The 26,035-nt window shown below is 41.6% G+C and overlaps 1 protein-coding gene across 1 annotated transcript in view; it reads right to left on the bottom strand.

Annotated features, from left to right (window-relative positions):
* The window catches only part of tgfbr1b (transforming growth factor, beta receptor 1 b), an 89,154-nt gene that overhangs the window by 27,748 nt on the left and 35,371 nt on the right, over window positions 1–26,035 (bottom strand). Inside the window, exons 2-3 of the mRNA XM_085763980.1 lie at window positions 7,208–7,456; window positions 3,536–3,799 (exon numbers count right to left, since the gene is read on the bottom strand). Of these exons, the coding sequence (XP_085620106.1) occupies window positions 3,536–3,799; window positions 7,208–7,456 (513 nt within the window). The remainder of the gene's footprint in view (window positions 1–3,535; window positions 3,800–7,207; window positions 7,457–26,035) is intronic.

Here is a 26,035-nt window from a genome sequence, read left to right as displayed (position 1 = left end):
CATGTCTAACCCTGTAACTATTTAAATGTACTTCTTCTGTTACCTACTGCTTCTCCGTCTTTAAGGACTTTTTATGTTAATAGTTGTGTTGTTTTGGGGACTACGGATGTAATTTAGCACATGAGCTAAATCCGGTGTATTTACTGTGGGTACTCTAGCACTCACTGTCCATTAATATGCACTGTCCCGACTAAATAAACAAATAAAGTAAAGTAATGTAAAGAGCACAACCTTGAAATCTGGAGAAGAACATGAGCAAATACTGGGAAATTTACTGAGTTCAGATTAATACACAGGTTTTATTTCACCGTCTAAACTTCATTGAATCAGTTAGTTACGAGCTGTTTGGGAAAGTCAGAGCGTATTCACACCAGGAGAGATTGCTTTGGTCTGGACTAGTGTTGCTTTCGTCAACAAACTTTTATCACGTGACGCAACGTAAATAGTGGCCATGTGACGATAACTATAATAAATTAATAATAATAATACATTTATTTATAGAGCACTTTCCATCAAAGTGCTTTACAGAGGTTAAAAACGGCAAAAAGTACAAACAAATACAGAAAATAAAAACAATTTCAATGTAAAAGATAAAATACAATTCAAAAAATAGATAAATAAAAACAATTTAAACGAACAATTTTAAGAATTATAATGAAGTATATGATGCAATGTTGTTACGAGACTAAATGTGGTTTACAAAATAAAAACTCTGCTCAACTGTTTCTTCATTTTCGTTGAACAAAACGAGACGAGACAAAATTAAGTTATAATGTTTAGTCGCATTGTCATTATTATTTTGCAGTATTTCAGTTTCCTAGGCAGCGACGTCATTTCCTCAATCGTTAAGCGTTAATGACAGTTTAAAGGGACTATACGAGGAGTTTTAGAAAGTTAAGTGTTTTCACTACATTTCCCATGAGCCTCCGCGCGCACGGTGAAATTCTTGGACCGATGCAAGATGGATGAAAGTGAAAACATTTGCCAAAAATGTTTTCATTGATCAAGAATGAAAGTCGGAGGTTGGAAGACGATCAGATGCCGTCGTAGTTCCGACCATAAACGATGCCAACTAGCGATTTGGCGGCGTTATTCCCATGACCCACCGGGCAGCGTCCGGGAAACCGAAACTAGGAAACGCTGGACGAGTCGACCACTAAATAATAATATCAAAATAACGATAGAGACAAAACGATAGATTTATCTAAATGGGCCATTAACAAGTGGTAACGTAGATTCATCCACATTAATATGAGACTCTGTTAGAACCAGATACAAACTCCTGGTTGTCCCTTTAAGAAACAAAGTTAAGTCTGACACAAAGAAAGGACCGATGGCCGGGGATCGTCAAACCTCTGAGACAAACGTGTAAATGTGAAGTGAGTTTCTCCAAAATATCTGCTAACATACTGTAGTGCTGTAGCAGCAGCTCCCAGTGGCTCTGCTGAGAGATCTGCTGTGAGATGTTCCTCTGTGTTTACATCAAACATCCAGTGGTTTACAACAACGACCAATCAACATCTGGCAGCAAATCTCACGCATGCACACAAACATCAACAGCTACTGGAGCTACAACTACAACAAGGATAAAAACAGTCTAAAAACTCTTTCCGCCGCCATTATATGAAAATCTGTTGCCAACTGGAACTCCTAAAGCGTTTTGATGACTAACGGTGAGTAGAAAATTGGTGAATTATCAGATTTTGGGTGAAGTATCCCTTTAATAACAACAACAAAAATAAAAAGTTAAAAGTTTCTGCTCTAAACTCATTTGTGCAGAAACATTGAAGTTCACAACAGGAGATTCTGCAGAAACGACAGCAGGTTGAGCTCAGAGGAAAACACACTGCGCTCAACACAAATCCTCCACACACACACACACACACACACACACACACATGCACACACACATACACACACACACACACACAGACACACACCAACACACACACACGGCTGCATATTGTACAATATGGTGTAAATAGCTACAAAGCCTGAATCCAAGCGGCTCCTTGGCAGAGACCTGGAGGTGCCAGTCTGCACAGAGAGAGCTGCTCATTTAGAGAGAGCTGCTGCCAGTCTGAGTGTGTGTGTGCGTGTGTGTGTGTGTGTGTGTGTGTGTGTGTGTTTGTGTAGCCTGAATCTGGGCCAGTCATTACAACACACACTCTACTTTAAGATGTGTGCAGCTGCAGCATCTTATTACTGCACACACACACACACAGACAGTAACAACTGTAGCTCTGAGTTATGAGCTCAGTCACCACATCGACCACATATCATCCACATAAACTTTTTATAACTTTTGTTTAGGAAAATAAATGTGAGAAATCGGATCAAATATCCAAATTTGAAACCGCTAAGGACTCAAACATCAGATCGTAGCTTTGATCGTACGATGTCGTTATCTCACGAAGAGGAACGTTTGTCTGGGGAAAACTGCACAAAAGGAAGAAAATCTGGGAGGCAGATTTGTAAAATAGTGTGAGTGACGCAGCTATTGTTGCGTACAGTCAGGCTTTAACCTTAAAGGGATGGTTCAACATTTTTGTCAAATTGGCCCATTGCCATAATCCCTATAGTCATAGCAGTAGGTTCGTTACCTTTAATTGTCGGTGCAAGCTGTTTTTAGAACGGCGGAGCAGAGCCGTGAGCTGCTCAGAGCTACGCTACGGAGGCTCATTATGGGATTTCTTGGTTTCCCTCATCAAACTACACAACAAATACACAATCCAACAACTCCACAACGCTCTGGTGGACAAGTTGTGAGCTGCACATTCACCACGCTATGAGATAATAACACAACGTTACCACACAGAGTTGTTGTAGAGGGAAATACAGAGACTGTTGATGAAAAACTGTCCCTGAAGGCAACGTGCATCAGTGGTTTTACATGAAGTTACCAAAGCGGCAACTTCTATGTGTCAGCTGAAACTGTTGTTTTGCAAATTCTGCAACATCCTGTTGACTGGAAGCGTAAAAATACACAATGACCACTTATGGTCCAAAAGCCACGTGGAAACAAGGAAATTATGTTTTTAACTAATATAATTTAAAGCTTATAACTGTTACAGCGTTAATATTTAGTTGGTAACCTAAGTCCTTATAGTGTAGTTTTATGTTGCAACACAAGTATTTGTTCTTAACGTATGGAGGAAAAGTGTAAATTTAAAGTTATTTCTATTTAATTGGTGTAAATTTTAGTCATTAACATGAAAAACAAACTCTTTTTGGTTGCAAAACACGAAAAATAATGCACGAAAAATGCAAAATAAGAGTAAAAAAGGTAACTTCCTGGTTTCTGCTGCTTGCTGCTTTAAAAAAAATCTAATATGCCTCTAAGCATTCTGGGAAAAAGAGCTGTGACCAGCTCTTTTTCCCAGAATGCTTAGAGGCATATTGGATTTTGGACGTATTGGAGCTTTAACACAAACGTCTACCTTTATTTTGAAGGAGCTTTAACACAAACACCAGCTCTTTTTCCCAGAATGCTTAGAGGCGTATTGGATTTTATTTTGAAGGAGCTTCCTCTCACCTGATCCGGACCCGGAGGTGGTCATGTCGTAGATGAGGTCCTTGAGCGTGGTTCCCACGGTGATGAAGGGGTGGTCCATGGAGGGGTCTTCCTCGTTGGGGACGCGGTGGTGGTGGTGGTGGTGCGCGGCGCCGCCGGCCCCCACGCGGTGGCTGTGACACACGTAGAACGCCACCACCAGCAGCAGACACAGCACACACACCGGGCCGGCGATGACGGCGGCTAGAGCCACCGGGCCCAGAGGGGGGGGGTTCTCCGTAGGGTCTGAGTGGGGGGGGGGCAGAGATTTATTTAGTTAGTGTGAATGCTGAAGGCATTGTCAGTTTACAATGTATTTCAGTAGGCATTAACTTTTTTCTTAATTCAGGAATTTTCCAAGCTTTTCGTGTCATCGTCATCTTCGACAATTGACCTCTGGCTAAGCCACGCCCCCAAACGCGATGAGCCAATCACAGTGTGCATAGCTAGCCCATACACTGGGACATTCTCTGCTTCCACGTCCATTGAAATGCATTGCAGTTGGTCAGTTTTCATCCGTTTTTCTATGTTTTTTCTTGACATTTTAAGTTTAAAATGGTCAAACGGTGTTCATGGGGTACATGCAACTCCGACACTAGGTATCCTGAGAGGCCACGGGGGGGATTTTTTTACCTTTTCCTAAGCCACATCTCAACCCAGAGAAGTGTCTGCTCTGGATAAAGTTATGCAGTAGACCACAACACCAACTAAACCTGGATAAACTTAACAAGGATGTCTACATCTGGTCTAAGTTAAGTCAACAACGTATTTGAGGCAACATATTGTCAGAGATGTTTAGATGTTAGCCAGTATCACAACTAAGCATAAAGCCCACTAGCTTAATGCTAACGTATAATGTAAAACTCCATAGACAGGCTAACAGAAATTAGCCCGTCGCTATCGGCGTTTCGCGGCAACCGACAGCCATAGCAGTAAAGCTAAGTGAAGTTTTGGTGACTTCCAGATGATATTTAATCTTTCTGTCTCCAAAAATCATCAGTTGCCTCCTGTGAAATGTCTCCTAGTGTGACAGCTGTTGCCTTAGCAACTGTCACCGAATGTTGACTGTTTGTCCGAGTGAGTGGAGGGGGCGGGGCTTAGCCAGAGGTCAATTCAAGTAATTTCCAGCCATTTCATACAAAGTCTCACATCTTCTACTTTTAAATATATTCTCAGCCATTGCTTCAGCTATATTAGTGCTGGTTCATCAGTTGTCCTTCCTGTCAGGTTAGCTGCAGATTTCAACTATTTAACCATTACATTTAAACATGCAGAATTTCAATGTTTTCTTCTCCCTTTAGCATTTCTACTGCTTTTTACCTTTAAAAAGGCATTCATCTCACACTACAAGTTACATGTTTCAGCTTTTTCCCTCCAAGGGATGAATAAAGTATTCCTCTACTCTCTACTCTACTCTACTCTACTCTACTCTACTCTACTCTAGCATTAGTCTTTTCAACATTGCTTTAGCAGTTTCTTCAACTAATTTAGCATTGATTCAACAATTTCTTCAGCTAATTCAGCATTGCTTCAGCAACAGCGTTCAGCTGCTTTCAGCATTCACACGCATTTTCTGCAGGAAATGCTATCTTTTTCTAGTTGTTTTTTGTTATCTCGTTTGATTGGTTATAATAGTTATCATTGCGTATTGGAGCTTTAACGCAAATGTCTACCTTTATTTTGAAGGAGCTTTAATACAAACATCTACCTTTATTTTGAAGGAGCTTTACCTCAAACATCTACCTTTATGTTGAAGGAGCTTTAATCATCGTTGTGCATTAAAAAACACATTTTAAATAGTGTCTGGAGGACATTAACACATTAACGAGGAATGAAAGAAGAGTTTGACGAGTCTTTTCATCATTAAACAGGAATGTTTGAAGGTCTGATCTGATTCCCTGAGTCTTCACAATTTTTCACCGTTTAATAAAACTTAATTCATTTTTTGTACATCTATAATAATAATGAGGTGATGATGATTAAACTGAATTCCTGTGTTTAACCTTGTTCTGTCGTTGTCACCTTTATGTGGATTAACTTCTAATGTCCGACGTGGTGAAGTTAAAGTTTTATTTTGTGACATATTAAAGCAGATATCAGTGGAATGTTTTTGTTAATATAAGTCCTAAATAGTCCTATTTTCCGTCAGCAATCACTTACATGAAGTATTTCAGCCTAAACACGAGTCTCTCCGTCACTCTGCTCTGCTGTAACCCGAGGAGAAAATTTTCCTTGTGGGATACAAGTGTTATCCAATGAGGGGAGAGAACGGCATGAAGGGCTGTGTGTGCAGCCAAGGGATGCGCGTGAATGTGGTGACGTAGCACGAGGACCAATTGATGCCTGACAAGGGCGGGGGCTGCTAACTCATGGTGCGTTCAAGGAAACTCGTACTTTGTGTTTTTCCTTCCTGTGAAGTCATACCAGTTCGATCTGGTACGAGTTCACGGGTCGGAAGTTACGAGTGGCCGTTATAGGGAACTTTCACAGACAACAGGACGGTAAAAACACGAGCTACGGGTTACCTGGAACGCTACCAAGTCGTAGTTGTGACTTGAAGCTGTAACTTACGGTTTCAAAAGCCTGCCTTGAACACAGCATTAGCCGAAACGGCCGTGCCGCTGTTATCTGCTTTAAATCGCTATGGGAACAAAACGTCTGTAAATCAAGGATGTTCTTGATTCTCTCTCCTCACGCTGTGAAACTTTATTCAACAAACCTGCAAGTCAAGAGGAACCAGTAAAAAACTAAAACAAAGAAGGAGGAAGAAGAAGATAAAGGAGGAGGAGGAGGAAGAAGATGGAGGAGGAGGGAAAACTAGTAAAAAAAAAAACAGACGGATAATCAGAGGGAAATAGGAGGAGTCTGTGTTGTGTGTCTCAGTGTGTTGTGTTACCAGGTATATCTATCTTGGGCTCCTTGTTGCAGTGTGTTGTGTGTCTGTATTGACCTCTGGCTAAGCCACGCCCCCAAACGCGATGAGCCAATCACAGTGCACATAGCTAGCCCATACACTGGGACATTCTCTGCTTCCACGTCCATTGAAATGCATTGCAGTTAGTCAGTTTTCATTGGTTTTTCTATGTTTTTTCTTGACATTTTAAGTTTAAAATGGTCAAACGGTGTTCATGGGGTACATGTAACTCTGACACTAGGTATCCTGAGAGGCCACGGGGGGGATTTTATTAACCCTTTCCCAAGCCACATCTCAACCGAGAGAAGTGTCTGCTCTGGATAAAGTTATGCAGTAGACCACAACACCAACTAAACCTGGATAAACTTAACAAGGATGTCTACATCTGTTCTAAGTTAAGTCAACAACGTATTTGAGGCAACATATTGTCAGAGATGTTTAGATGTTAGCCAGCATCACAACTAAGCATAAAGTCCGCTAGCTTAATGCTAACGTATAATGTAAAACTCCATAGACAGGCTAACAGGCGATTCGCGGCAACCGACAGCCATAGCAGTAAAGCTAAGTGAAGTTTTGGTGACTTCCAGATGATATTTAATCTTTCTGTCTCCTCCTGTGAAATGTCTCCTACTGTGACAGCTGTTGCCATAGCAACTGTCACCGAATGTTGACTGTTTGTCCGAGTGAGTGGAGGGGGCGGGGCTTAGCCAGAGGTCAATTGTGTGTGTGTGTTGTGTTACCTGGTATGTCTATCTTGGGCTCCTTGTTGCAGTAGTCCGTTGTGCAGCAGACCGGGTAGATCCCCGTGTCGTGTTTGGCCGACGGAGCGCAGATGAAGGGCCGGTCTCTAGGGATCAGCTCGTTGTCACGGACACACTGGCGGCGCTCCGTCGTCAGGCTGCGGCCGACCTTCCTGATGGCCACGAAGCAGACGCCATCGGTGCTGCAGCTGGAGTTGGCACTGCAGCGGTCGCAGTAACACTGGAGCGCTGAGGGGGGACACAGACACACAAACACAACACACGTTAGACCATCATTCATCTTTTCAGTTTTACTCCGATAGTTTAAAGGGATGGTTCACCCAAAATTCAAATTTCTAACTAAGGGCTGGGAGAAGTTTCAGAGTCCTCCGTGGCTTCTCTGAGTTACAGGGGGTCTCGGCGTAGCAGTGCATGTCCATATGACGGTTGTCAATGGATACCAACTGTCTTCGTAACAAAAAGACACACCAAAAAACATCCAAATACCTCCATGCTGCTCGTATGTAATGTCCCTCTTGTATTGAAGCCCCGAAATGCAAAATTGTCCGGAAAAAAATTAAATAAGTCTCTACATCTATATTTCAAGCTTGTTTTGTAGCGGAAGCAAATTCGACGAACCAGGAAGAGGAGCTTCGAGAAGCTTCTGCTACAAAACAAGCTTGAGATATAGACTTATTTAATTTTTTTCGGGACAATTTTGCATTTCAGGGCTTCAATACAAGACGTCAGAAAGGAGAGAGGGAGGAAAAGAAAAGACAGATTGCCGATGTTATTAAAACACAGAAAGGCTGCTACAGCTGATCTGGCTGCAGCGCCATCCACATTTTGTTAATAAAAGTTAATACAAACATCTACCTTTATTTTGAAGGAGCTTTAACACGAACATCTACTTTTATTTTGAAGGAGCTTTAACACAAACATCTACCTTTATTTTCATCCAAAACACAATGGCAGCGCTGTCTACCGAGGAGGTTTAACAGTCTCAACATCTGGATTCAGACCAACTCTCCTGTCAACATCAAACATCTGTACAAAACTGAACAGATTCTGGTCACAGACGAGTTGTACGACGAGGTCACACTGACCTTTGACCTTTGACCTTTGACCTTCAAGTCAAACCTCTTTGAGTCGTGACGACTGTTTGAGCAGAATTACATTAGATTAGATTAGAAAACTTTATTGATCCCCAAGGGGAAACCGCTTTGTCACCCAATAAAAACACAAACATCCACTTAACAAACAATACAAACAGTTCCATACCATCGCACAAAACTTATCAACATGATTGGATACTTCGTACGACAGAGTAGCTGCTCAAAGCAAGTCATTTAAACTGATATTAATATAGGCAAGTAGGGATGTCACGATTAGAAATTTTCTTGGTACGATTATTGTCAGAGAAATAATCACGGTACTACGATAATCACGATTATTATGCATTCATTAATTTCACAACACTAGGAATGTGTAAAATGATCAAATATAGTCAAAACATTTCCAATATCTATTAATATAGGACCAAATATGAATTGGTATTGGTAATATTAATTCCAGGGGGAAGTGTTTGAAATATTCAGGTAATATAAATTGTCGTCTATACCAAATGTTAATTTTGTTTTTTTTAATTTTAATCTTTTTTATTTTGTTTTGCTTTTTTAATTAAAAATGACACGCTAACATCCACATTCCTACCAATTCAATGTTAGTTTATTTTGGCGCACATCTGGTGATATGGTTCCAACATCGTTTTTTTTTTAAATAAAGTAACGGTATTAATGAATCTTTACGATTGATTAATTAATTGTGGCGTTTAATACCACGATTAATTGGGAAAACAAGTAATCGTGACATCCCTATAGGCAAGGATAAATAAATAAATAAATATACACCAGAAGAAGTTCTGCTGAGACGTTTCAACGTGAACGAGACAGAAACGAGACGACCTGAAACCTTCCTCTGTGTGTGAGAGCGACATCTTCGCTCATGGAGAAAATATGAGACGTTACATCACTCCACTTTCTGCTCAAACACACTGACCAAGTTTCCTCTGAAGGTTTGTTTGCTCCACACACACATGCACACACACACACACACACACACACACACACACACACACACAGCTGTAGTACATGTGGACAGCACATGTCCAGACTCCTACAGTGTTTTGGTGACGAATCGTTTCCAGAAACTCACTGAGTTTAAAGTGAATTTTCCTCAGAAACTGTAACTTCTCTGCAGCTCCGACATTTAAATAAAAGAGGAGAAGACGCTGCGTTTTATCTTCCTTAAACTGAATTTACTGAATAAAAAAGTATCAAAAAATAAATAAAGTGTATGTATATATGTGTATATATGTGTTTACCAGGTTTTTAAAAGCTGATTTTAGTTTTGTGAGTTAGTTGAGGCCACTTCACCTCTTCACCTGAAACATTAAACTCAGTTGAATCAATGAACCTGTTGATTCACTTTGTTTCTGGAGCTAATGAAGGTTAATGTTAATGTTGTTGTTGTTGTTGTTGTTGTTGAGGCCTCGGGGCTTTTTAGATTAGATTAAACCTCCTTCATATTGTAGCTCTGCTGCTGCTAATGAAGCTAATGAAGCTAAAGCTACAGACAGGAAGTGGCCGCGGTGCGTTCAGGCGCCTTCAGGATTCTGTAGTTTTTGGTTTTTGTAGCAGATTTCACTTCACTTTGTGACGTCGGTTTCACCTGAAATGAACTGGAGCTTTTTATTTTATTATTTTATTATTTAACCCTCCTGTCATCCTCTGTTCACTTCCTCCATCCTTCCTTCTTCCCTTCGTCCTTACTTCTTCTTCCTTCCTCTTTTTGATCCAATTGACCCAATCTGTTCCCCCCCTCCATCTATCTTTCCTACCTTTTTCCCCTTCCTTCTTTCCTCCCATCGTTCCCTTTGTCCTTCCTTCCTTCCTTCTTTCCCTTTGTCCTTCCTTCCTTCCTTCCTTCCTTCCTATCCCTTCCCCAGAATGCTTAGAGGCGTATTGTACGTATTGGAGCTTTAACACAAACGTCTACCTTTATTTTGAAGGAGCTTTAATACAAACATCAGCTCTTTTTCCTAGAATGCTTAGAGAGAATGCTTAGATTCCTTCCTTCTTTCCCTCCTAACTAACTTCTTTCCCTTCGTCCTTCCTTTCATCCTTCTTTCTTTCCCTTTGTCCTTCCTTCCGTAATCACCTGTGAACTCTGTGAATCTCTCAGTCTGGACGTTAACGGGGTCAGGAATGTGTCTGCTGTAAGGAAGTCTGTTCAGCTCGGCTCGACTCCCTCAGGCTTTAACACCACGGAGCTGTGAATAAACCAGGTCACTGTTCTGTCTCTGAGCTGGGATGTCGAGTCGCTGCAGCTTAAAACAACACAACGACGTTACAATGCTGCTACGGCGTTACAACGTTACGATGTTACACACCGAGACAAGAAAACTCTGAATAATTAACAGCTACTACCATGAAACCTGCTGCCTGATGCTGCTGCCAGGGTCGGCCCCTGGTATAAACCCTCTATGTGGTTGTTTAGGGCCACAGCCGTTAGGTGGGGGGCCACATGATCAGAAAGGTACCGGGGTTCATCAAGTCATTTAAACATCCTGAGGTCTGCACGTGCAGCTATGAGCTTTATATGTAATGTGAAGTCAATATTCAGCTTCTTTTATCTCACATTTGAGACATTTGGTGAAAATAGAACGGCAGAATGACAACATTTGTGCTCAAAAAACAATCTGACAAAATGTCATTTTAGACTTGTTTTCTACACGTATCTATTACTGTATTCATATCCTATTTCAAGCACCAAAACAGTTCATTCTCATGACTGAAGGAGTGTTTTCACAAGGGATTTGACATGTTTTTCAAAAAGCAGACCTCAAATTTCCAGCATTTGTCCTAAATTATTTCTTTCTACAGTGTTCTAGGACAAACTGGCCTCAGTGTGCTTACAGCGGAGGTTCTAATATTTAAGCAATATATCACTCCAGTCCGTGGTCTATGCTCATTATACCCCGGCTAAGGAGCGTTGTTCCCCCTTAGAGTGGTATAATGAGCATAGACCACGGACTGGAGTGATATATTGCTTTTATAAAACGGTTACGAATAAAGGCAATATGAAAGAGGGATACGCAATCAATTTCATGTAGTTTTATTCAACCAGAAATACATATTATCCAATAAAATAGCCTCACTGTGAAAAAACATAGTCCCACCTCTCCAGACGTTAGCTCCAAGTAGCTCTGTCACTGCTCAGTCCCCTCTACCATTGTTAACCCTCTGGAGGTGAAAGTTCACCTTCAACATGTCAATTACACTACTTTACTACATTTTTTAACATCGTAAAAACATCAGCTGTCTTTGGCTACGGACTGCAACAATCCGTTGTCATGGATACATGACAACAACTTCCATTCACACCAGTCATACGTGCCTGAGGCGGAGTGATAGCCTACGCTGTGATAAGGCTTTAGAATAGTAGCCGTGGTATATGCTCATTATACCACGGTTAACAACCAATCAGATCGCCGGATTTCACCTTTCTGTTTTATAAATAGACATAAAACACTTGAGTATTGTTACATCTGCAAGTATCTTAAAAAGATCCACTTAAAGCAGATATCAGCTTCACGGCCGTTTCGGCTAATGCTGTGTTCAAGGCAGGCTTTTGAAACCGTAAGTTACAGCTTCAAGTCACAACTACGACTTGGTAGCGTTCCAGGTAACCCGTAGCTCGTGTTTTTACCGTCCTGTTGTCTGTGAAAGTTCCCTATAACGGCCACTCGTAACTTCCGACCCGTGAACTCGTACCAGATCGAACTGGTATGACTTCACAGGAAGGAAAAACACAAAGTACGAGTTTCCTTGAACGCACCATGAGTTAGCAGCCCCCGCCCTTGTCAGGCATCAATTGGTCCTCGTGCTACGTCACCACATTCACGCGCATCCCTTGGCTGCACACACAGCCCTTCATGCCGTTCTCTCCCCTCATTGGATAACACTTGTATCCCACAAGGAAAATTTTCTCCTCGGGTTACAGCAGAGCAGAGTGACGGAGAGACTCGTGTTTAGGCTGAAATACTTCATGTAAGTGATTGCTGACGGAAAATAGGACTATTTAGGACTTATATTAACAAAAACATTCCACTGATATCTGCTTTAAGAAAATATGTAAAAGTGGAGAAAATGTCCTCAAACCTCAGAGGGATAAACACGTCTGTATTCAGTTTTAACCAGTGATTTGGTGTTTGTGCTTAGAGTGCAGGGCCACAAACAAAAACCTTGTTTAGGGGGCCACCAACATCCTAGGGCAGCGATGTCTCCATGGCAACGGCAATGTAAACAACCCAAGATGGTAGCAGCAAGTGATAAATTATGAAGAAGAAGTTGAGTGAGTGAAAGTTTAAGAGTTAAACTGGTCTGGGATCAGTTTCCAGGAAGGAATTCAAGGAATCGTCGTCTGGAGGTAGAAAAAAATACCAGACAGGAGCAGCAAACAAACAACTACTGTGTGTGTGTGTGTGTGTGTGTGTGTGTGTGTGTGTGTGTGTGTGTGTGTGTGTGTGTGTCTGTGTGTGTGTGTGTGTGTGTCTGCGTGTGTGTGTGTGTGTGTGTGTGTGTGTGTCTGGGAGAGAAGACGACAGATCAAACGTAGGTCTACGGGTAAATAAAAGCCAGCTGACACTCGCCTCCTCTGACTCAACCTCTGATATGTACGATAAATCCTGTCTGACTGCTGCACACGCACACACACACACACACACACAGACGCACACACACACACACACACACACACACACACACACACGGAGACACACACACACACACACACACACACACACACACACACACACACAGGTATGTCTCAGATGTCTAGACACAAGAAACAACAACAGCAGCGACTGAAATCTTCCTCGTGTCGTCGTGTGAAAAGGTCAAAACTGATGAAACGACGACATCATCATCTACTGTGTCGACACGTCGGCCAATCACAGGCGAGCTGGCTGGTTGGCTGGTTCACATCTGGATTTATAATACCTACTAATAAACCAATAAACATCTGTACTGAGTGGACACATGTTGAGTTTAACAAGTTTAATTTAAGTTCAAGATATCTTTATTGTCCCCAATTGGCTTCATGTGATCAGATTATTGATCAATACTTCATTCGTTCTCTCTGGAACGAGTTACCAGTCATTAATTTAAGCAGCTGTTTGCAGATTAGTTAAGGTGGAAATGGAGCAGAGTTAAGGTGGAAATCCTAAAGAGTTCCTGTTTAATAAATTCTCGAGAAAGAAAAAGAAGAAGTTGTTTCGTGGTTTTTCCCACTAAGAAGAAGATCTGCTGCTGACATCCAGTTTTTTTTAAATTTACGGTGGAAAAAGGACCAATCAGATTCTCAGAGCGACGTTAAACCAGAGAAACAGTGAAGTCGGTCACCTTGATGACATCACAATGACATCACTATGACCACATCACACCTCTGTCCTCAGATCACTGCACCGGCTTCCTGTGACCGTGGCTCTACGAAGCAATAAATGGTCTTGAAACCAAAACATATTCTAGATTCATTAAATCCTCATGAAGCATCCAGATCCATTCAGGATCGTCTGAGTCCACTGTTGAGTACGTCTCCGTTACCACTTGTTAATGGTCCATTTTAGATAAATCTATGGTTTTGTCTCTATGGTTATTTTGTTATTATTAGTGGTGGTGGAAATGCTGGGTGAGCCGACCAGCGTTTCTTTACTTTCGGTTTCGTGGCGAGTCATGAGAATAACGCCGCCGTATGAATCTCCGTTTATGGTGGGAACTACGACGGTATGTGATCGTCTTCCAACCTCTGACTTTAATTCTTGATGAATGAAAACATGAGTCTGTCTTGCGCCGGTCAAAGAATTTCACGGTGCGGAGGCTCATAAATGTAGTGTGGAAACACTTTGCTTTAACAAAACTCCTCATTGTCCCTTTAAAGTGGAAATACCAAAGAGTTCCTGTTTAATAAATTCTCGAGAAAGAAAAAGAAGTTGTTCAGCTCACTCCTTGTTTCTGCTGCTGACATCCAGTTAAAGGACCAATCAGATTCTCAGAGCGACGTTAAACCAGAGAAACTGATTCAGATTCTGTTTCAGTTTCTGTTTCAGTTTCTGTCACCACACCTCTGTCCTCAGATCACTGCCTGTGACTGTCGCTCTACGAAGCACTAAATCAATTCTAGATTTATTAAATCCTCATGAAGCATCCAGACCCAGGATCGTCTGGGTCGACTGAACCAGAACCAGAAGCAAACACAGTGAAGCATCGATCAGTTGTTATGCTCCTCACCTGAGCTCCGAGGCTCAAACTGTGGTTTCACTTAAAGGACAATTCCGGGCGAATTCAACTCGGGGGTGTATTTTCATATCATTTTAGGTCTAAAAGAATGAATCTGAAGATTTCCAGTTTAATGTCTCCTGTTTTGCGGTAGTTGTGTCTGTCCCCGCATCGCCACGGCAGCAATGAATGGGAGTGGATGTAAGTTCTGCTGTTTAGGCTGTTTCCATCCCTCAAAGCCACAGACAGCGTCAGATGGAGACTCAAACATGCACCGAGAAGTTTATTTACTTCAACAAGCCGACATGTTTGTAAAACTAGATCTAATTCAAAGTCTCCCGGAGTCTCGCGCGAGACCCAGTTGCCGTGCTCGGTGTGTTCAGGAGCAGTGGGAAAAGCTACCGTTTGTGTCATAAACACAGGAATATCAACTCTTGACTTGCTTCAAGTAAAAAAAACTTCTCGGCGCATGTTTGAGTCGCCACCTGACGCTGTCTGTGGAAAAAAATGTACACTTCAAGCAAGTAAAGAGTTGATATTCCTGTGTTTATGACACAAGCGGTAGCTCCCACTGCACCTGAACACACCAGCACTGCAACTTCGGGCTCGCGCGAGACTCCGCCAGACTTTGAATTAGATCGACTTTTACAAACATGTCGGCTTGCTTGAAGTAAATAAACTTCTGGGTGCATGTTTGAGTCTCCATCTGACGCTGTCTGTGACTTTGAGGGCTGGAAACAGCCTAAACAGCAGAACTTACATCCACTCCCATTCATTGCTGCCGTGGCGATGCGCGGACAGACGCAACTACCACAAAACAGGAGCGATTAAACTGAAAATCTTCAGATTCATTCTTTTAGACCTAAAATGATATGAAAATACACCCCAGAGTTGAATTCGCCCGGAATTGTCCTTTAAGTCGGTTGAAAACGTGTTTATGTGCTACAGCTTTTAAAGCAGAAGTCAGGTGAATGTTTGTGTTAATCTAAGTCTTAAATAGTTGTATCTTCCGACAGCAATCACTTCTATAGAGTGTTTGGTCTGAAACACGGGTCTGTCAGTCACTCTGCTCTGCTCTGAGCCCAGGAGAAAACTTTCCTTGTATCCTACAACCTTTATCCAATGAGGAGAGAGAACGGCATAAAGGGGCAGTCCTCTCTGTGTGTGCAGCCAAGGGATGCGCCTGAATGTGGTGACGTAGGGACGAGGGCGGGGACTGCTAACTCCATCTGCTGACAGGAAGTTAGACAAAACCACCGGATCGCTTACTGCTGCTTTAAGTCGGTTGAAAACGTGTTTATGTGCTACAGCTTTTAACTACATTCAATATAAATACATCATTTAAATCATTCTAATTGCTATTATTGGGTTATTTACTCCTGGACCTGGTTCAGGTTCAGGTTCAGTGTGTGTGTGTGTGTGTGTGTGTTCTCCTGCTGCAGACGGAGAGAGTTTCTGAGTCGACACGAGTGATGAGTCAGAGAAACGGAGGAAAACCAAACAAACACCAACAAACAAACACACCCGTCACTTTAGAGTCGCAGGAGGAAGAGGAGGAAGATGATTGAGGAGAAGATGGACGAGGAGGAGGAGAGAGAAGGAGAAAGAGGAGAGTGAAGGAGGAGGAAAGAGACAAACAGAACTTAAAGCTAAAACAGGTTAAGTCTTCAGTTCTGTCTCTGCTGTGCTTTTATTGTGAAAATCCCAACGGAGACTCTTATTTACTGCTTATTTATCTAAACAGGAAGTGATGTATTTGTAGTGTTTTAATGTGAAATGTGTGCGTCTAAGTCTCCTTCCTGTGCTGCTGCAGTACGGTCTCTACTCATCTCTACGGTGGCCCTGAGGGCTCAATTCACAATACACAATACACCGCAGATCTAGAAAACAAAAGACGCAAATGAGCCGCAAACTCAGAAAAACAAACTCCACGGATGTGACGACACAACAGAAGTGTCACCGTTAAATATCTAAAAGAATAAAACCAGAGAAACTGTAACCAAGGCGATGTGAAGATCACACACCGTCACAGCTCTGATTCACCACGTTAATAAAACATCAAGACAAGACCTTCCCTTTGTCCTTCCTTCCTTATATCCCTTTATCCTTCATTCCTTCCTTCTTTCCCTTTGTCCTTCCTTCCTTCTATCTCTTTATCCTTCTTTCCTCCCATCGTTCCCTTTGTCCTTCCTTCCTTCCTTCTATCCCTTTATCCTTCCTTCTTTCCCTTTGTCCTTCCTTCCTTCCTTCCTTCTATCCCTTTATCCTTCCTTCTTTCCCTTTGTCCTTCCTTCCTTCCTTCTATCCCTTTATCCTTCCTTCCTTCTATCCCTTTATCCTTCCTTCCTTCTTTCCCTTTGTCCTTCCTTCCATCTCTTTATCCTTCTTTCCTCCCATCGTTCCCTTTGTCCTTCCTTCCTTCTATCCCTTTATCCTTCTTTTCTTCCTTCTTTCCCTTTGTCCTTCCTTCCTTCCTTCATTCCTTCTTTCGTTCCTTCTATCCCTTTATCCTTCCTTCCCTTCGTCCTTCCTTCCTTCCTTCTATCCCTTCGTCCTTCCTTATATCCCTTTATCCTTCCTTCCTCCCTTCTTTCCCTTTATCCTTCCTTCCTTCTATCCCTATGTCCTTCATTCCTTCCTTCCTTCTATCCCTTTATCCTTCCTCCCTTCCTTCCTTCCTTCCTTCCTTCCTTGACAACGTTTTTTTTGTTGTTTTTTAAATCGACTCCAGAGTTTGAATCTCTTCACAGATTGAAAAACTACAGAGTAAAAACCTCGGTATAATAATCCAGAGGAAGGATGATGTATAATTCATGGTAGATTTCATCTTTGATGCAGAATAAACATTAAGGAACCAAGAGAGACAACGAAGTGAAACCAATTTATTCTAAACTCTCCAGCTCTCGTCTCATCAGTGAGTTAATAATAATAATAACGGTGATTTCTGCTCCACACGCAGCAGAAATAATATACGAACATGTGAGATGAGACCAAGCTGGAGGAGAAATAAAGTCACTTCATCTCAATAATTCACCACAAACTGAAGAGTTTTAACTTCCTGTGTCTGAATCACAGCGATGGAGATGAAACCCGACGACCCGACAACGACCTCTAACAGGTTCAAACCCGTCACTGAGTTTCTTCTCTTTCTCCTTCTCCTTCTCCTTCCTCTTCTTCTTCCTGCTGCTGCCATGGAAACCATTATGTCTGTCTGAGTGATGCTGTGCAGCCCAGACGCCACGGAGACGGTTGGTTTCTACCTCCAACGGTGAGTCAGTCAGTCAGTCAGTCGCCACCGTCTCAACAGGTCACAACAACCGACCCAACTCCTCCTCATGGCTCTTTTCTTTTTTTATCCTTCATCTCTGAACTAGGATTGAAAAGGGGCGGAAAACTCCCTGCAACTTTCCATGGGAATTTAAAGGGACAATGAGGAGTTTCTATTTGGTTATAAAAAAGTCTCACGTTAATGTGGATGAATCTACGTTACCACTTGTTAATGGTCCATTTTAGATAAATCTATGGTTTTGTCTCTATGGTTATTTTGTTATTATTAGTGGTGGTGGAAATGCTGGGCGAGCCGACCAGCGTTTCTTTACTTTCGGTTTGGTGGCGAGTCATGAGAATAACGCCGCCAAATGAATCTCCGTTTATGGTCGGAACTAGGGATGTCACGATTTTCTTGGTAGAGAAATAATCACGATTATCACGATTATTACGATTAACAACACTATGAATGTGTAAAATCAAATATAGTCAAAATATAATTGTATCACCAATAAATTATTTTAAGTATCTATTAATATAGGACCAATTATTAATCCTTCAGAGGAAAAAGGTTTTTTTTTTCTTTTTTTCTTACAAATGAGGCACTAACATTTAAATTCCTACCAGTTCAGTGTTACGTTATATAAGGTAAATTGACTAAATATTGTGCAATGTGTATTTGTTAGCCTCTTTTACATACAGAGAGTACAGGCTTTGAAAAGGGTTTAAGTTCATTTTATAATGGAGTATGTTAATTTATAGGCTCCTACAGTGTTTGTGTGCAGATAAATGTTAAAAATGCGACTAAAAATCGAGAGAATCGGCAATATCGTAGAATCGCAATTTAAATCGAATCGGCATCCAAAAAATCGTAGAAGAATCGAATCGGGAGAAAAGCATATCGTCCCAGCCCTAGTATTTACCTATACTCTGGGGTACAAAGCAGGATGGTTGTCTCGTAGGTGATGATTCATATCGTTCATAATGTTGCGTAACTTTGTTTGTCTGCCGACATGGTTCCAACATAATCTTTTTTGGAAAGTGGCGGTATTTAGGAACCTTTACGATTAAATAATTGTGGCGTTTAACACCGTGATTAATTGTGAAAACAAGTAATTGTGACATCCCTAGTGGGAACTACGACGGTATGTGATCGTCTTCCAACCTCTGACTTTAATTCTTGATGAATGAAAACATGAGTCTGTCTTGCGCCGGTCAAAGAATTTCACGATGCGCGGAGGCTCATAAATGTAGTGAGAAAACACTTCGCTTCTCCAAAACTCCTTGTTGTACCTTTAAGCTGGAGAAATATAAAAAAAAATTGGACAATTTCCATGGGAATAGAGGGTATTTATGGGAATTAACTGGAAATTGGGCAAGGCAAGGCAATTTTATTTTATCAGTATAGCCCGTTTTTACCACCGGTTTGTCTCAAAGGGCTTTACATCCCATCATAACAACATCCTCTGTCCTTAGACCCTCACATCCACTGAGGAAAAACTCCACGGAAAACCCTTTTAACAGGGAAAACCAGGAGAAAGCTCAGGGTGAGCAACAGAGGAGGGACCCCTCACCCAAAAGCAGACATCCATGCAAAATAAAACATAAACATGACATTTTAACAGATTTGAGAAGGAGAACGTTGAAACTTTAATTCTTGTATTGAACAATCGTAACTTTAATTGACCAGCAAAGACAAGACATGAGTAAAATATTACTCATCCGAACCCAATCAGAAAGTAAAATGATTCTTTTAGCCAAGATTATGATAAAATAATAATAACTGTAACTACATTCAAGTTCCCTGTTGAGGGCCAGCTTTCAATTTTCTACATTTCCAGTTAATCCCCATAAATTTTCATTTCCAACTATGAGAATTCCTGGAATTTTGCCACCGCAGTCTAAACCGAAGGGACTGTCTGAAGTCACTTTTGTACCTTAAACCTTCATTAAGACTCAAAACCAAGTGCTGCTCCTTTAAGACAAAACGGCGCTTTGTGAGGTCACACAGACCTTGACCTTTGACCTGCGTCCACCAAAATTGTGTGAGTTCATCCTCAAAGTCTTGTGAATGTTTGTGCCGAGTCTGAAGTCGTTCCTTTGAGCTGTTACTGACATAACGTTTCTACGAGGAGGGAGGGGGACAGACGTACGTACAGAACAACATGAGACGAGACGATAAAAGACGATAAAAATGAAGAAGGTGTTAGCGTAGCGTTAGCAGCTCAGTGTGTGCGTGTGTGTGTGTGTGTGTCAGTGCAGGCTCAGTATAAAGCTGCAGGTCACCAAACACATAATCACTGTCGTTGCATTTCCAACTCGGTGAAACCTGCGGGGGCGTTCACACAACTGAAAAACACCTTCAAACAGCTGCAGCTCTCAGATACAGACTGCTGCTCTTCCTCCTCCTCCTCCTCCTCCTCCTCCTCCTCCTCCTCCCCCCTCTGAGGGCCGAGACGACCTCGAACGTCGCCCGCTTCAAACGAACCGTTCCATTTCATCACACGTCCACAGCGATTATTCTAACAACTCCTGAATTAGTGAAAAGTGCCGTAATTACACGTCTGTCTGAGCTCAGTCTGAACACGGGAACACACTTCAGGAGACAACTGCTGTTTCTGAGGGACACGATAAAACGAGGGACCGGTCACAATAAAGTGAGGGGCTGTATTCGAAAACCACATCCTACTATACTGCTGGTACGTACTGATTTGCTGCTCTTCTGTCCAATACACACAGGAAGCTTCACTTTACATTCAGACTAACTAATGCTACTAATACAGCTGGTAGATTTCATCAATGAGACCAACATTTATCTCCTAAAAATAATTTAACCAGCCGGTGGTAAACCTCTAAAAACCTGCGGGTAAGTTACTTAGCGATCGTTTTCTCCCCCGGGATGACGACGGAGGTTGGCCGGCCGAGCAGCTCTGCAGACCGGCTGCTGCCTGGTGGAGCTTCACTTCTCCGAAAAACATCGGAGCAAACTTCTAAACAGCCGTCGTTTGGATAAACTGGCCATATATTTGGGATCTAAACAGTTACTTTCTCACATTAAAACATATTAAAACTTAATAAAGTTACGTAATAACGGCGCTAGAGCGGGAAATAAAACAGCTTTTCACTTGTTTTACAGCTACAGCTACCGGTTGCTGTGAAATGCATTCTGGGCAGTAGGCAGTACGGTAGTATGCGGTTTCGAAAACAGCCAGGGACCGGTCAAAGCTTCTAGTAGATAGATCTAGTCGGTACTAGTCAGGAGTTCACCAGCACCAGCACTATAGTCCAGTCATTTTATGAAAAAAGGTTGAACAACTTGCAACAGAAGCAAACTCAACTGGTTTTCTAATCCAATCCAATTCAATCCAATTTTATTTATATAGCACGATTTAAACAAACACAAAGGTTTCCAAAGTGCTGCACAGCAAGATAAAATATAATAGGTATCCTCAACATGTCCTGAGTGAGGGAAAAAAATCCCAGAAGAATCCCATTAGGGGAAAGTTTAGAAAAAGACCTAAATATATCCCATTCATACGCATATTCATTATTTTTCTCGTGTGAATAAGGTCAAATTTTTAACCTTTAGATATCTCCATGAAAATTACTGAGTTGATTACTTACATTAAGACAAACAAAAACTGTATTACAAGTTTTTTGTATGCAAAGTTGCTCATGTTAACAAAGAATTTCAAAAAACTTGTTATGCATTTTTTGCTTGTCTTAATGTAAGTAATCAACTCAGTCATTTTCATGGAGATAGTCTTGAATCTAGTCTTGAATTATTTTGGAGAGACGGACTCTTGATTGGTCCTGGTCCCGATCGTTGCAGAAAAACTAAAATGTCGTAGCTTCACACCTCCACTAAAACCCGCCATGTCAGACGACTGTGTCTGCTGCTGTTTCACACCTTTCTTTCCCATGATGCTTTGCTGTGCGTGCCGGGCGGTGCAGTAGATAATCAGGGTTTGTGGAGCAGCAGCAGGTGACTAGAGATTAAATATAGTTATATATTTATATATTTAGTTATATAGTTTAATTGTTGAAAGGAGGTTAGAGCCGGTCCTAAAGGAGCAGCACCACATTCACATCCAGTCTGTGTGTGTGTGTGTGTGTGTGTGTGTGTGTGTGTGTGTGTGTGTGTGTGTGTGTGTGTGTACGGCTGCAGACTGAAGGATTTCCTCGTCTGGTCCTCGGCTGCTGGGGAGTTTCTGAGCCAAATGAATTCCTCACACACACACACACACAGACTGGAAACGGGCCGGGCCGATATTGAAACCGGCCGGCTGCAGGATGAAGGTCGAGTCCAGCTGCTGCTCTCACAGTCTCAGAGTCAAGACTAAAGTTTTTCTACTGGATGAAATTGAAGGAAACTGTTTTTACCTGAATGAAACAGCCTCAGAATAAAAGAGCTGGTTAAATAAATGACTTGAGACTTGTTATAGAGAGAATTAGATTAAGATGAATTTAATTCATCCTGCACTCACTGGTTATGCAAATTCAACAACTAATCACATCATTGTCAGACACCTGAGGGAACAGCTGGTGAAACCACATGGACTGAAAATGACTCTTTATTTATTTGTCAATTCTCTTGTCAATTTCAGGGCCCAGAAGGCAAACACACAGATATACTGTATGTTTAAAGGGATAGTTCACCCAAAATTGAAATTTCACTCATGATCTCCTCCCCCTCATGTGGACTAAGGGCTGGGAGAAGTTTCAGAGTCCTCCGTGGCTTCTCTGAGTTACAGGGGGTCTCGGCGTAGCAGTGCATGTCCATATGACGGTTGCAAATGGATACCAACTGTCTTCGTAACAAAAAGACACACCAAAAAACATCCAAATCGAACCGGGAAGAGGAGCTTTGAGAAGCTTCCGCTACAAAACAAGCTTGAAATATAGACTTACTCAATTTTTTTCGGGGCAATTTCTCATGTCGGGGCTTCAATACAAGAGGGACATTACATACGAGCAGCATGGAGGTATTTGGATGTTTTTTGGTATGTCTTTTTGTTACGAAGACAGTTGGTATCCATTTGCAACCGTTATATGGACTGTAATGCACTGCTACGTCGAGACCCCCTGTAACTCAGAGAAGCCACGGAGGACTCTGAAACTTCTCCCAGCCCTTAGTCCACATGAGGGGGGAGGAGATAATGAGTAAGAAATTTCAATTTTGGGTGAACTATCGCTTTAAGAGCCTTCAGAAAGTGAGATTTCCATAATAACCGAGTGGATCAGCTGCTGCTGCTGCACAATTAATCTAAATATGATCCAACATGGCCGAGAGCAAAATCTACATCACAGGAAACAAACTGTCACATGGTTGTTGTGACATCGGCCTGAAGCTGGAGGCTCGTTATCTCTGGATGTCATCTCTTCTCTTCTCTTCTGGTTTGGTTTTTGTGTGGGGTTTTTTTAAGCAGCTGCTCAGCCACAGAAATGTTTTTGTTTTTTTTATGTTTTTTTCTTATTTTTTTCCACATTTGTGTATCTGCTTGTTGGACGGAGAGAGCAGAGGAATAATCTGTCACAATCCTCCTTCAGCAGCTTCACACTGAGGTTTCACAGCAGCGCCGGGAAAGAGCTGCACTTCAGCAGGAAAACACAAAACACAAACACTCACAGGAAAGTGAAAGCGAGAGGCTCGTTAGCGCCGAGCGGCCGAGACCAGGACTCAGCGGTGTCACCAGTGACTGAGCCAATAGAAACCCTGCCTGTGTTCATTTAAATGTGTGTTTTATTTCAACAATATTCAATAATCTCATGTATTAAACCTTGTGCACCACACCGTGAGAGATTCTGGCTCTCACCTGTTTCTTATCAGGTGAGGCAACACAGAGAAACAACCTGATGATGATGTCATCGTTACATCACAGCAGCAACATTCACGCTTCACAAGCCGTCGACCTTCAGCTGACGGAGAGAGGAGGATCACACTACGGGTTCAAACTAGAGCTGCAACTAACAGTTATCTTCATTATAGATTATTTAAACCATTAATCGATTAGTTGTTTGGTCAATAAAATGTTATAAAATGTTGAAAAACATCATGACGACGTCCTCAAATGTCTTGTTGTTTTGTCCACAAACCAAAGACAGACTCAGTTTATTGTCATAAAGGAACAAAGAAACCAGAAATATTCACATTGAAGAAGCTGAAATCAGAGAATCTGGACTTTTTTTTCTTTAAAAAACGACTCAAACTGATTATTAGATTATCAAAATAGTTAACGATTAATTTAATAATCGATTATTGTGCAATTAATCGATTAATTGTTGCAGCTCTAGTTCAGATATGATCCTGTGGTCCTTCATCATCATTTACAGATAAGATGGAGTCAACGTAAACTCTCAAAGAAAAGCCTCAGAGTCAAATCTCATCGGGTCGATCGACAAAGTTCAGAGTCTTTATTCACCGACCGACTGAGAGAAACCGAGTCTTTACGTCTTTACAGAAACACAGAGATAATAAAAGTCTGAACGCAGCCTCTCTCTGCTGCTGAAGATATTAAATACATCTGAATAAACTCAGAATTATGTAGAAATATAAAGACGACAAATAGAACTGCCAGTTTTCTTTTCCTTTCTCATCTTCCACCATCAAACACAATAAATGAGGATTTATTAACTCTCTGTCTGGAGTCTTCTCACACTTTCAACTTCATTAAAATCTAGAGACTCATCTGCAGTCAGATTATTTGCTTCCCACTGATGTCACCTGGCTCATGCACATCCTGCCCCCGCGGTGCATTCTGGGTAGATTTACAGCTGTAGCAGCAGCAGCAGCTATAAATAACATCTGTGTATGTAATTCAGTGTGTTATAGAAAATCAGCTACACTGGGGAAAACACTGCTCCTGTCAAAATAAAAGCCTTTTTAAAAACCTTATAAGTATATTTTACTGTTTGCATTTATCTTTATCTTTTTATTTCAATGCACATTTTTGTTGTGCATCATCTAATGTTGTGCAGGTGGAAGTGGAAACATGTACAGTTTCATTAATGAGCCGTTTATAGATCAATATACCTGCACAACCTGGGAACAGGAAGTGTTTCACATGTTCAGGTGGAAGAATTTAAAAATAAAATGTTGAAACTTTCATTTATTTATTCCAGACGTGTAGAGAGAAATATTTTCCGTCTTTTCTCCTCTAAATATCAGAGAATTCCCTCAGAAACAGAAACTGAATGTCAACGTAGCGCGGATTGATGCAATCAGAATTTCACACCTGAACTTTTTTCTACTGTAAATCCAGGTTTTTTTTATCTTAAAGGGATAGTTCACCCAAAATTCAAGAAGACACACCAAAAACCATCGCGATTTGCGCCGGCGTCAGTAATCGCACTGACACCGGCGCAAATCGCGAGAGATTTGGACGGACCAGGAAGAGGAGCTTCCGCTACAAACAAGCTTGAAATATAGACTTACTCAATTTTTTTCGGAACAATTTCTCATGTTGGGGCTTCAATACAAGACGGACATTACATACGAGCAGCATGGAGGTATCTGGATGTTTTTTGGTGTGTCTTTTTGTTACGAAGACAGTTGGTATCCATTTGCAACCGTCATATGGACATGCACTGCTACGCCGAGACCCCCTGTAACTCAGAGAAGCCACGGAGGACTCTGAAACTTCTCCCAGCCCTTAGTCCACATGAGGGGGAGGAGATAATGGAGTGAAATTTGAATTTTGGGTGAACTATCCCTTTAAGGAAATATTCTAATATCTTGAGATACTGGATTCATTATTCTAATCAGCTGAAAGTCTTTATCACTGAAGTTAAAAAAAAGAAAAGAAAAAAGAAACAGCAGGAAATGCGTCACTGTGGTTTGAATGAGTCCTAGAATGTGCGAAAGTGTATTTTTCTTTCTTTTAAAAAAAATAAATGACAAATAAATGACACGTCTCTATGACTTTCTAGTGACCCGAGCTGCACCTGAACACATCACGGCTGCACCGCAGAAACCAACGTTATGATTGGAGCTGTATCTGTTTCCTCCAGACCACACCGAGTCTAGACGCTGAGGAAGTCCACTTCCTGTCAGGGTAAACACAAACACTTCACACTGCGCCACACACACTCATATACACACACACACACACACACACCCACCCATACACACACACACACACACTCATACACACACACACACACACACAGCAGGAAGTCGAAGACGAGTGACAAAACCAAAACCAGAGAACATGAAGATGCTGTT

The sequence above is a fragment of the Trachurus japonicus genome, chromosome 20, assembly GCF_045865225.1.
Source record: "Trachurus japonicus isolate A0001 chromosome 20, Traja_1.0".
Classification (NCBI taxonomy): Eukaryota; Metazoa; Chordata; class Actinopteri; order Carangiformes; family Carangidae; genus Trachurus; species Trachurus japonicus.
Note: the sequence above shows the minus strand (reverse complement) of the source record. Positions and strands in the feature narration are given on the sequence as shown.